This window comes from Papio anubis, chromosome 4, assembly GCF_008728515.1.
Source record: "Papio anubis isolate 15944 chromosome 4, Panubis1.0, whole genome shotgun sequence".
Lineage (NCBI taxonomy): Eukaryota > Metazoa > Chordata > Mammalia > Primates > Cercopithecidae > Papio > Papio anubis.
This window is the reverse complement of record NC_044979.1, coordinates 60,968,425-60,981,506: the sequence shown is the minus strand read 5'-3', so window position 1 is coordinate 60,981,506 and position 13,082 is coordinate 60,968,425. Positions and strand designations below refer to the sequence as shown.

Below are 13,082 nucleotides of genomic sequence, written 5' to 3'. Positions count from 1 at the left end.
AGAGTGATATCATCTGAATATCCTAAATACCGAGACTCACTGCCCAGAAACAAAATTAAAATTCAAAATTATTTGATTACATCAGTGTAATTAAGTCTGGACAAAGGAGGAAAGACTGATAACAACAAGGCAGAACTCCTGTTTCTGAAGAAACTGAGATATCCTGAGGATTCTAATACCAGTAAGAGATTTTTTTTCTGGAGGAGTTCATAGGTGGATGAAAACTTGTAAACACACTAAAATATAATGCAAGCAAAGAGCTAGTAAAATTATTTCAAAATGATGTGGAGGGCCAGGTGCAGTGGCTCATGCCTGTTATCCCAGCACTTTGGGAGGCCAAGGAGGGAGGATCATCTGAGGTCAGGAGTTCGAGACCAGCCTGGCCAACATAGTGAAACCTCATCTCTACTAAAAATACAAAAATTAGCCAGGTGTGGTGGCGGGCACCTGTAATCCCAGCTACTCAGGAGGCTGAGGCAGGAGAATTGCTTGAACCTGGGAAAAAAGGTTGCAGTGAGTCGAGATCATATCACTGCACTCAAGCCTGGGCAACAGACTGAGACTCCATCTAGAAAAATAAAAAGTAATAAAAGTGATGTGGGGTAGAGTTGGATTATCAGCTGTCTGGTGAATTATACAAGCTGGCATTGTCTAGTTAATGGCATCTGGCTCTCTTACCATGACATTGAGACTATCCAAAGATTCTAATTCAATCTGCATCTCCAGTTTTATCTCTTAATGTACAGTTCAAACTTCATTGTTTACCCCTGTATTACATTTTCTCCCCTTTTAATTTTTTTGTTTTATTTTCTATTCTACAAATCTGCCTTTTTGTTTTTGTATCTCTATGTGCCTAGTTCCTAGAGCCTATCTCTGGTCGATTGCATCTTATCGTTCATTCAAAATAAAATGCAGGCCGAGAGTGGGGGCTCACGCCTGTAATCAAAGCATTTTGGGAGGCCGAGGCAGGCGGATCACCTGAGGTCAGGAGTTCGAGACCAGCCTGGTCAACATGGTGAAACCCCATCTCTACTAAAAACACAGAAATTAGCTGGTTGTGGTGGTGGGCACCTGTAATCCCAGCTACTTGGTAGGCTGAGGCAGGAGAATCACTTGAACCCAGGAGGCAGAGGTTCAAGTGAGCCGAGATCACACCATTACACTCACGCCTGCGCAACAACAGTGAAACTCCATCTCAAAAAAAATTAAAATAAAATAAATACATTAAAATACCAATATATGAAGACTTGCCCAAAAGCAGTCTTTCTTCATTTTGTTCTCTCAGATAATTTTGTTTTTGTATATGTTACAATAGATAGCGAATTTTACCTTCTTCCAGAATTTATTTTGCATATGCCATTTTAAAAACCATTGCAATCTATGCAGTGAGAGATAGTTAATTACACATTTGTGTGCCTCATATCACCTAACACAGTTTCATGTATATAGTGTATAATAGGTATTTTTTAAGCTGGATAAATAAGTCAAGATCATAAGTACTATAACTGAAAGAGAGTTTTAGGGTAGAATTGTAGAGAATCAGTTTCTAAATAAAAATGAAATAAGGAGAACAAGCAGCTGGAGAATGTTAAGGAACATAGAGTTACTGTTTTCTAGGTCCCTGTCTGCACATCTTGCCCATCCTGTCCTCTCATCTATGTCAGTATTCTCCATGAGGTTTCTGAGGCTAATATCATGAAGTCAGTTTTAGATGTCTAGAAAGTTTTGTTGACGGTGTGACACCAGCTTGCATCAGGGAGATGGAGTCAGATGGGGAAATAGTATCATGTTCAAGCCTCAGTCACAGGGACATACTTTTAAGTGGTTAACATCTAAGCATATCCTATAAAAATCTATTATTTTAAAAAATCTTTAATCTATAAGTAGTTCCAGTGACTCAGTGATACTGTTTCAGGTATCTGTAAATGCAGTGCTTATTTTGTGCCAAATGTGGTTCTAAGTGTTTATATGCACAATTCATTACGTCTTAGCTGTAATCCTAGTAAGTGGCATTATTAGTCCCATTTTACTGGGCAAAAAAAAAAAAAAAAAAAAAAGATTAAATAATTTATCCAAATTCATGCACCCAGTGAAAAATCCAGGTAGGCTGGTTCCCAAATTCATGATCTTAATTTCTGCACTAGGCTAGATCCAACGTGAGAAGACAATTTCAAAATGACAAGAGAATAGACTCTTCATATGAACATTTACTCACCTGGAATACTTGCTTTCCAGGCTTCCCTTCTGCCTGTGAATCTCCTTGATGATTCTAAGCCATAAAGCTTGAGACATTCAGCGTTTGAAAATTCCATCTGGGAATGATTTTTATTTTTCAGAAGTAACTGATTACTTGGGACCGTTTACTTGGGACTCACTAGAAGTCTTATATGGCAATAAGCAGTTTCCTGGGAACAAAATAAAACTCTCCTAAAAATATATGGGAATGAGAGCAATACAGTGAAGTAGATTTTTTTAAGTTTTTTATTTTTGTTTTTAATTTTTATGGGCACATAGCAGGTATATAATTTTGATACAAGCATATAATGTATAATAATCACATCAGGGTTAGCGGGGGTATTCATCACCTCAAGCGTTCATCATCTCTTTGTGTTACGAACATTCCAATTGTACTCCGTCAGTTATTCAAAACACCCCTTTTAGATTTTGCCTCCTGTGCATTCTCTTAGCTTTAATACTTGACCCAGGTTGCATGATTGAGAAAAGTCCTGACCTGTATCAAGGTACTGACTCAATTACTTAATAATCAATATAATGAAACATTTAAAAAATACTCTGAGGTAAAATTTCTACCGAATAGGTAATCAGTGCTTAGGGTAACCCTGGTCCATGGTGTCATCCAGCAACTGAGGTTTCAGCTATCTGCCATTCTTTAGGTTGTTGTCCTCATCTGTCTGGTTAACATGGGCTCAATACCATCATAAAACTTTTGAGACCAAGAGAAGACAGGGGAAAATTAGTAGAAGGCAACAAGAGTGATTGAAGGATCACACATATATCGCTTTTGCTCACATCCTATCTACTAGAATTTGATCACATGGCTACATCATGACAAGAGAAACTGAAAAGTATAATTTCTGGCAGGGCAGTCATGAGGACTCTTACTAGAAGGAAGGAGGAGGAAATGCATATTGAAGCCCTGTTACAGTTCATTCTTCTGGCATTTCAAATATCTGTGCATACCATTTTTCCCCACGTGTAGAACATACTCAGCTCCTCCCCGTAGATGATTCAAATTCCCAACAAATGAATAAAATCCAGGATCTCTGGGTCACATGCAGTTCTCTCCATCAGGTAGGATGTTTCCTAATTTGACTACCTATAATAGAGCCTTGTACCAGTTATTTTCTCTACCCTATTCCCATTGCTGCCCAAATATATAATATTCATTGGTCACGTCTGCTGCGTAACTATGATAAAAACTCCCATCTGTAAAATGAGAGTGAGAAATACAGGACAATCACTGACCCATTCACCCTATCCCATTCTATCAGGCAAGAAATACAAAGATATCCTACTCTTGCTTAAAGCTGTATTTCTTGGTTAGCTCATCTCTCTGTTTCTGGTAGTGTTCTGTGGGAGTAACTATCTTGTCTAAAACACTTTCTGACACATCTGAAGGGGTGTGCTTGAGGCTAAAGAACTTTTATAGCTTGCTGTTCCTGGTGCAAGTTTAGTGCCCAAAAGTTGCTTTAGGGTTCAATTACATTTCTACAGGCCAGGTTTGTGGTTTCGTTAGTAACACAAACAACATCAACAACAATGCCCAGATGAGTTCCAGTTGTTCTTTTCACCAGTAAATTTCTTGTGCAAACCACCTCAGTCCTAAAATTTAGTCTAGAAATAATTCTTAATACTGGTATGTTTTATTTATTTGTTAGGTTCTAAATTTAGCTTATCCTCATCTCCGTCATCTCCATGGTGGATTACTTGAAGACATTGCTGAGTACAGAAAATTTGATGTTCTAATAGGTACTGGATGTTACTAATTTTTAAATTGTTCACTTGTACCTGTGACCAGGGTTGCTAGCTGTCCACCAAAGTTCTGTCTTCCCATTCCATTGGGAAATTTTCTTTTAAAAAATTTTCTTTAAAAAAAAAAATTTCTTGGCCGGGCGCGGTGGCTCAAGCCTGTAATCCCAACACTTTGGGAGGCCGAGACGGGCGGATCATGAGGTCAGGAGATCGAGACCATCCTGGCTAACACGGTGAAACCCCGTCTCTACTAAAAAATACAAAAACTAGCCGGGTGAGGTGGCGGGCGCCTGTAGTCCCAGCTACTCGGGAGGCTGAGGCCGGAGAATGGAGGGAACCCGGGGGGCGGAGCTTGTAGTGAGCCGAGATCGGGCCACTGCACTCCAGCCTGGGCGACAGAGCGAGACTCCGTCTCAAAAAAAAAAAAAAAAAAAAAAAAAAATTTCTTTTAAAATTTTCTTTTAAAAAAGAAAAATGTAGTCCCTGGCTAGGCAGGGACTACATTTCTCCCACCTTTTGGTCTCTGTAGGACCATGTGGCAAGTTCATACCAATAGAAAATGAGTGAAAGTAATATGTGTCACTTCCAGCCTGAGATCGTTAGGACTAGAGTGTGCCTTCTCCACACTTCCTCCCTCCATCCAGCAGCTGCAAGCCCAGTGTCCTGGATGCCCTTGGAATCCAAGTGCTGAAGGAGGCAAAAGCTCTGCCAGCTTTAAGACTCTGCATAACTGCCTGGAGCACAATCTATCCATGCACTACCACTCTCCACACCCTGCACAACTTAGCCTGTTATTTGAGTTAGAAGTACTTTACTATACTAAGATACCAAAGATTTCAGATTTTTCATTAAGGCATTTGTGCCACCCTGGCTAACATAGAATCTTGTTCCTGTATTTTCAGTATTTTCCAGGTTAAAAGTTGTATTCGGGAGCAGATAACTCAAAATCTGAAAAGCCAGCTATTCACTTTCCTAGATTTTTTGGCACCTTGGTGTGGGTATAATCCACATTCTTCTAATGACAGTTATCTACCCTGAACTTGGTTATTGGAGCCATGGTGCAAATTAGGGACTGTGGAGAATCCATTCTGGGATGATAGTAATTGAACAACATTGAAACTTGTGAAAATTGTGTGAGCTATGCAGTACACATTTAGTGAAATAATTTGGGCTTGAAAATAGTCCCAATTGATTATCTTGGCTTGCAGTTCAGAGCCATGACTAATATTCTATAGGAGATGATTGAGACAAACCGAAAATAATGGTCCACCAATTAGATCTAGGCAAAGGACCAGGAGTGACTTTTAAGGCATTGTTGAGTATATGAAATTTACTTTTTAAAATTATCCTGAGACTAAGACTGTGAAGTTTTTAGAATTGAAAAAATACACTTGAACTTTTTAATTGGGAAATGCAATTAGTTGTCATTTGACGTTTCTACCAAGAGAATCAGTACTGAATGCATCATTATTTGCTTTATTCTTTCCTAGCAGCTGAAATAAAAAAAAAAAGGGTACTTTGCTATTATTTTTAGACCATATTAACCAGAAAATGTCACTAAAATCTGCATACTTTCTTAAGAATATTTTCCTATTACATATATTAGTATTCTGAGTTAATGTACAAGTAAATACTTGCTTAAATCAACAATTTGATAACACACATAACACATCCTATGTATACGGTGAAGTAAATGGTAGACCAGTAGATTTAGTAAAGGACACACTAACGGTTCATTTTTGATTAGGGGAAAACATTCCTGTAAATCATTGTTATCACCTTTAATGATGACATTCAAAAAGGAGATTTCTACATTGTGAACTGTCATTTTCTGTTCTCTTTTCTGCTGTCCCCAAATCTTCCTAAAACAGTAAAAAGTCATCTAAACTGAGCAGCATTTCACTTTTTACAGGAATTTTGGAAGCTCTCTTTCCCTCTCTAAACATGCAGTTTTCACTGTGCATGGTTTTGAAACTGATTATTTCAGGGAATTACAATGTATGGTTATTAGCTTTTTTACTCTTTGATCTTTCATAATTCTGAGTGTATATAAGGAATGAACTATTTAAATGACATGATGGGATTTTACAAGGGAATGAGTAATATCACAGAAGAAGTTATGTTGTTCAATTTTACCATAACATTAATATCTTAATTTGGTTTAATCAAGGGCTACTACCTAAGAGTAAATATCTCAGAAAACTTCTAAGAGAAGATTATTAATATTTTAAAATATAAACCACCGAAGGTTATAAACAGTATTAAAATGTAATAGCCTGGCTCATACTGTAAATGATAGCCTTTTAACTTTTTTCTTTCCTTAAAGAAAGATATACATTTTATTGAACATAGTGATATATATCACAGTTAATTTCAATTAGCAATGGTAGTGACAACAGAAATCCTAGATGAATGTGATTGGCAAACAATTCAAAAATCTAATTGAATCATAACTTTCAAATTCCAATTTCTTTAAGTTGTTTATCAGATTCATTGCACACCACTTTTAACTCAGGATTGCTGCTGTCATATTGGCAGTGGTAACTAATCACTTCTCTCATCTACCCCCTACGTTTGTGTCAGTCTTGGTTCAATCAGGAGACAGAAAAAATATAATATCTTGAACAGGGAAAGTCTATTTTTTAATAAAAAATTATCTACAATGGGGATTGGAGTAATAAGGGATTGGCTAAAAGTACAGACAACTCTAAAGGATTTATGAGTATCAGATATAATATTACATAATCTAATATGTAATAACAACTGCCTCTAGGGTTGAGGTAGAGTGCCCAAGGCAGAGCTCCTAATCCCCCAGTTCCCAGGCTGAGGTTCATACCTTGTAGAGGCCATGGTCATGGCCCACCAAGGTGGAGAAGTCACTGTGATGTCACACTGACAGGATTTGCTGCAAATTTACCCTGTGAGGTTCCAGGTCTTTCCTTGTAAGCTGTCCTCTACAAAAATACCTGGGGAAGGGGGTGGGGCTGGAGGGATACAGGTGACAGATTGGAGCCTGAGCCTGGTGAAGCTGGCCATGTTGCAGGAGTGGGCAATTTGGGCAAACTCCAACACTGTAGGAGCTGAGCTCTGGAGAATATACAGACAGTGCAGGAGACAGACACCAGACAGCAGCACATGCTACAAGAGCCTGTGGGCAAACAAACCAAAACAAGGAAGCAAAATCCTTTGCTCACTCAGTGTCTGTTTTGCATCATTTGCAGGCAAGCCTTGAAAATGTGCCATCTGATAAAGGAAAAGTATTTAAAAGGCTCAGATCCATTTTCATAGGGCAAGGTAGAAGGGTGCATTTGGAGTTGAGCGGCAGTAGATGTATTATCAGCATAACATGGTACTGAAAGAAGGATACAATTTCTATAAAGTTTTAGGTATTGCTAAGACCCCATCTTGGAGAGTCAGATATTATAGAGGGATAACGAAAGTGAACTGATGTATGTATCAGCATGCTTGTTACTTAATTATAGCACTACCACACACACACACACAAAGGATTATTTTACATCGCAGACTCTCACTTTCTGCAAGTGCAAATTGAACAAATTTCAGTAAGCTCACCATTTCAGTTATACTGACTGTGTCAATGGTGGTTGGAAGAGTGCTGTATTTAAACTTGCTATTTTATGTAAATATGATTAGTCATTTAAAATGAATAAATGATTTTTTAATATAGCTACTAATAAGAAAAAAATTTTACAGTCAAGGAGGAGTTTAGTTGTATATAGTTTCTGACGTATCCTAATTGGCCAAATTATCTTAGTTGGCTAATAAACCTGACTCTGAGTAAAGTTCTTCATAATTTCCATAGTTCCTCAGAAAAACGAAATTGATTGGGGAACATAAGTCATATGAATTAGGCATTTACCCAGGAGTCATATGTTTAAACATGTTCAAGGACAGGGACTTCTTTAGCATGAAATTATCATCCAATCCATCAGCATTTATTTTTTTCATTAGGTCTAAGGTATGCGTGCATGTAAAGCTTTGTAAAGCATTTTAGTTAAAGCATGTATCAATTTAATTTGAATAGATCTAAATTAATTGCATTTAAAAATCAATACAATTAGATGAAGTTTTTTCTGATTATTGCAAAATGATAAAGGCTGTGAAAGTCATACAAGATTGTTGAATCTGCGCTTGAATTACTTCATATCATTACAATAAATTTAAAGAAAACAGCTTTCTATGGAGTTAATTACAGCTGACCTTTTCGTTATCATTTTAACATGGACTGGGTAAAATTCTATTACATAAAAACTCAAGAAAAACAGTTGTCTTATATAGACCAAGAGAATATGGCATTGAATGAAAATATAGGGAGAAAATAATTGAAAGCACAATTTTCATTAGTGGCACATAAGTTTTCTGTTAGAAAAAAGTTATAACCTCTGGACACCTACTAAAACATATTAAGCTAGCACCAAAAAAAAACTGTACATGTAAATTTATTTTTGAAATAACATGTAAAAAGAGAATTGACTATCATTGGCTTCCTTCTTGTACTACTGTGGTGTTTTCCATGTTAAAGCAATATATTATGAGGGCTTAAAAATGACATCTCCCATTTGAACATTGAAGTACATAAGTGAACTTACGTATCTATTGCATTTTGTGATTTTTAAAAAAGTTTCATTATTTTTAGAGCATGTCTAATATTTTGATTTAATATCTCTCTCTCTTTTTTTTTTTTTTTTTTAGCTTCACCATGGGTTGATAATAGTAGAACTCCAAACAAGATTGACCTTTATGATGTACGCAGAAGACCATGGTAAGAATTTTTAGCTAGCCATGAAAAGATCATATAGGCAAGAAGATATATATTTGCTAAAAAGTCGAAATCTTTTTATTATTGGGATGAGTATTAACTACTTATTGAAAGTGATCTGATTTTTAAAAATAAGTAAATATAGGTAAAGGTAAATGAAAATGATGAGTTCAAGTGGGTACTGCTAATTAATACAGTTGAACCCACTTATCACATTCATTTCAAATGGACTGCTTTAAGTTTTATATTTAATCTCAGTGCTTCACCTCTTAGCTGGTAGGGATTTCTATGGCAGGGATCCGAGTTTGCTTGGAGTAGAGCTCCAACAGAGATGAGATAGAGTAGGAGATAATTTGCCTCTGGCAGTGAACTAATGAGAATTGGCCCCAAGGTAAAAGCTGCCCCTAGTTATATTCATATAGCTTAGGTTTGATTTTTTTTTCCAAAATGAAGTTTTATTTGTTCCTCACTACTGAAGCAACTTGTTCTCCTAACATAAAGCTGGAAGAATACCAATAATTTGTTATTGGACTTACTGGAAAACAACTATTTTTGAGTTTTTTTAAATGATTAATTGTACCTTATTGCTTTTTAAAAATGTATTTAATGTGTGAATATTAAGAAATGAGTTCACATATACAGTATAGTGCTTTGTATCCCACACTTTTCATATCAATAACATTTGAGTACATAGGCATGAGGAAAGACACATACCATCATTTGGATGAAGACTGTATGGTAACTTATTCAGGAAATCTTCTATTATTGGACATTTAAGTTATTTCTGACTTTTTTCTTGGGTTCAGACAAATTGCAAGAGCATAAAGTTTGATTCCGAAGACATGTATTTAGAGGCTTTTAGATGCCCTTTTAAATATCCCAGTAGCAATTTATGCCAACACCAACCATGTTTAATAGTGACAATTATTATTAATTTACATATTCTTCCTGTGGAGCCATAGGGCTGTTGAGTGGAGCTAAAAACTAATATATCATCTTGTTTGAATTCAGGAATTGGTTGTTTTGGAGGAGACTTAGAAAGTGGGTGCCAATCAGTAGAAGCAGACATGACCTGTCTTCTCCTCTTCCCATTGACCAGCACTAAGATACTAGGCATCAGCCAGGTTTGCCGTCCACGAAAATTCACCTGCAACTCTGCCACTTTACCTTCTTATCAAGCAAGGGTGCAGGTTATAAACTCCAACTGCTTCCTCAACACATAGAACTAATTGTGCTGTATGTTGTCTGAAAACTAACTGGAAAGTTAACTGGCAACCTCCTGAGAACTTACATTTACAGTGATGGCTTCAGGGATTAGTGAAAAAATTGAGGTCAGGTGCAGCCCTTCCTGCTGGAGAAGTCAAGCCCCATTCCAGTAGGTGGCCAGGCAATGTGAGTGAGCTTTTTGGGTCAGTCATACACAGTCAAGTTGATCTCTCCCGCAACCACTGAACCATCTGTGTAAATCTCTTCTAGAGTCTCTTTAAAATGCTGAGATTCTGATTCCACAGGGTTGAATTTGGAAATTAATATTCTGGACTGATACCCCAGGTGATTCTTAAACACTGTAAAGTTTGAGAGCCTTTGAAATTCTTGGTAATAACATCACATATTGCCTAATTTTAATCTCTTTATTGGCCACTTATATTTCTTTTCTGTTGATACTGCTTTTTAATGTTCCTAAACAACTTATCTGGTTTTTTGTGCTTATTTTTTTACATTTAAAAATATGACAATCTATTATTCATTAAAGTGACTTTTAAACCTTTAATTGGTCAACAATTGGAGTTTAGATAATTGTTTTCCCAGGAAAAATGTTCTTCTCAAAGTTAAAATATAATTCTTCATCTTTTGTTATAAATATCGAAAAATGTTAAATATTATGCTTCTGACATCTCTATTGTTATATTGAATATTGCTTTTATCAAACTGACATTGAAGAATATGAAAAGAAAACCATTGTCTGCTTAGATAGAAATGGGTCTTTGCTTGGGGGAAAAAACCTTGTCTCAGAGATCAGTAAATATCAATTCAACAAATATCAGTGTTTGATATTTTGGAAGGGAAAAGCATTTATTATGATATTTGTTTCAGGTACATCCAAGGAGCTGCATCTCCTAAAGACATGCTTATTCTTGTGGATGTGTGAGTAGTTAAATACCACATATTTATATATTGAGAATATGGGAGGATTTGTAGATAACAGTAGTAGGTTGGGACTAAGAAATGTTTGATAGGTTAAAAAAGAAAGAAAAATTATGATGACTTTTATATTCAGGCAATGAACCCATATCAGGATAATAACAAAACAAATTATTTAATTGAAAATGAAGAGACTCTATATGAGTATTAATATATTAATATTATATATAATATTAAATATGAAATATATTAAATAAGTTAATATTGGAACTTGGTTGGACGTGGTAGCTTCACACCTGTAGTTCCAGCTACTTGGGAGGCTAAGGTGGGAAGATTGCTTGAGCCCAGGAGATGAAGGCTGCAGTGAACCATATTCCCGCCACTGTATTCCAGCCTGGGTGGCAGAGACAATGTCTCAGGGAAAAAAAAAAAAAATCTGGGACTTCTAAAAGTGAAATGGTGATATACAAGACAGAATTCCTTGAGTTTTTATATTGGTCTGTTTATTTGTTATAGTGCTTCAATCCAAGATATATGTGTATGTTTGCACGTGTACACATTTTCTAATAAGGTTGAAGATGCAGAAATTGAAAAGATTATATCCTGTTATGGAGATTTACTTTTTTAAAGAGCAATAATCAAGGAATTAAACACTAAGTGTACAATGCTTAGGTTACTCATGTTTTTCCCCAAGAGAAAAAAATGCTCATGTTTTTCCCTGAGAGAAAAAAAAAAAAAATTATCTGTCTCATTGGAAGAAACAAAATCTAGTAATTTGGGGACAGCTAAATCCCACAGGCAAGTATTAACATTTGAATTTTCCCCATTTTAAGCTGAAGTAAAACAATTTAATTTAGTTGTCCAAACTCTTATAACCCAGCCTGAAAAAGAGAAGATAAATGAATTCAACAAATGTAATTTAAATGTTAATTCTTATTTTGTTAAGATGCATTTAAGCCTCATGTTACTTTAATTAAATTATGGATCTTATATGCTAATCCTTGATCATCTTCTTAAGTAAAATCAATGTATTAATGCAATATATTATAATCCCATTGGATGTATAATAATGTCCAGAAATAATGTCATTTCAAAATAGAAGCCAAATTTATATCCTAAAATTGAAAATATATATGAAATTGAAATACTGTTTTTAAAAATATTTCAACAGAAATGTATTGAGGTGTTCTTACATACAGTGTAGTAACATAGAAGCAAAGATGATTAAGACATAGTTCCTGAGACCAGATGTGGTTACTCATGCCTGTGATCCCATCACTTGGGAGGCTGAGGCAGGTGGATGGCTTAAGCCCAGGAGTCTGAGACCAGCTTGAGCAATAAAGCAATATCTCATTTCTACAACAAATACAAAAGAAAAACAAGCTGGGCATGGTGGCACACACCTGTAATTCCAGCTACATTTAGGAGGCTGAAGTGGGAGGATGCCTGAGGCCAGGAGATGGGGGCTGCAGTGAGTCGTGTTCATGCCCTGCACTCCAGCCTGGGCAACAGAGCAAGAGCTTGTCTCAAAAAAAAAAAAAAAAAAAAAAGACATAGTACCTGATCTCAAAGATAATCCAAATGTATTAGGTAAACTAGACCTTAACAAATAACAAAAATAATTGTAGAAATTAATAGATATAAAGTATGACATAGCACTAAAGGAATCCGTAAGAGATAGCAACTTGATTTAATGTGTCAGGAAAGCATTAAGGAGATAAAATTGGGATTGACTCCTCATGGCTCATATTTTCAAACACAAGCATGGGAGGGGAGAGGAAAGAGAGTGGAATTTCAGGTGGAAGAACTGCCAGAAGTGAAGCTGCACAGGTAAGTCTGGGGACATTTATGGAGGAGGTAGAGGATTGAAAATGCCTTTGCAAAATTATGACAGTGAGACAAATCTGACATGGTTGACTCTAGTTTCTAGCTTCACAGGCTGATTGGCTACTCATTCCTGGGTGTGGGCCAAGATAACTTTGGGAGAAATTTAGTTTATAGTTTAAATGATAATAGCCCTTCCCTAAAATGAAACTGCCCTTATAAAACCAATGAAAGGCTACCAAATTAGAAGGATGAGAGAAACTTGAATTCTACTAAGATGTAGATGTAGTTAAATAATTACTAGCCATTATTCTGGACATCACAAGATTTGCAACTTCCCCAA

At 36.1% G+C, this 13,082-nt stretch overlaps 1 protein-coding gene across 11 annotated transcripts in view; it reads left to right on the top strand.

The window, feature by feature from the left end:
* The window catches only part of CACNA2D1 (calcium voltage-gated channel auxiliary subunit alpha2delta 1), a 506,034-nt gene that overhangs the window by 376,321 nt on the left and 116,631 nt on the right, over positions 1-13,082 (top strand). For all 11 annotated transcript variants that reach the window (XM_021936120.2, XM_021936123.2, XM_021936118.2 and 8 more), the window contains 2 exons: positions 8,707-8,776; positions 10,868-10,918. In XM_021936120.2, the coding sequence (XP_021791812.1) occupies positions 8,707-8,776; positions 10,868-10,918 (121 nt within the window). The remainder of the gene's footprint in view (positions 1-8,706; positions 8,777-10,867; positions 10,919-13,082) is intronic.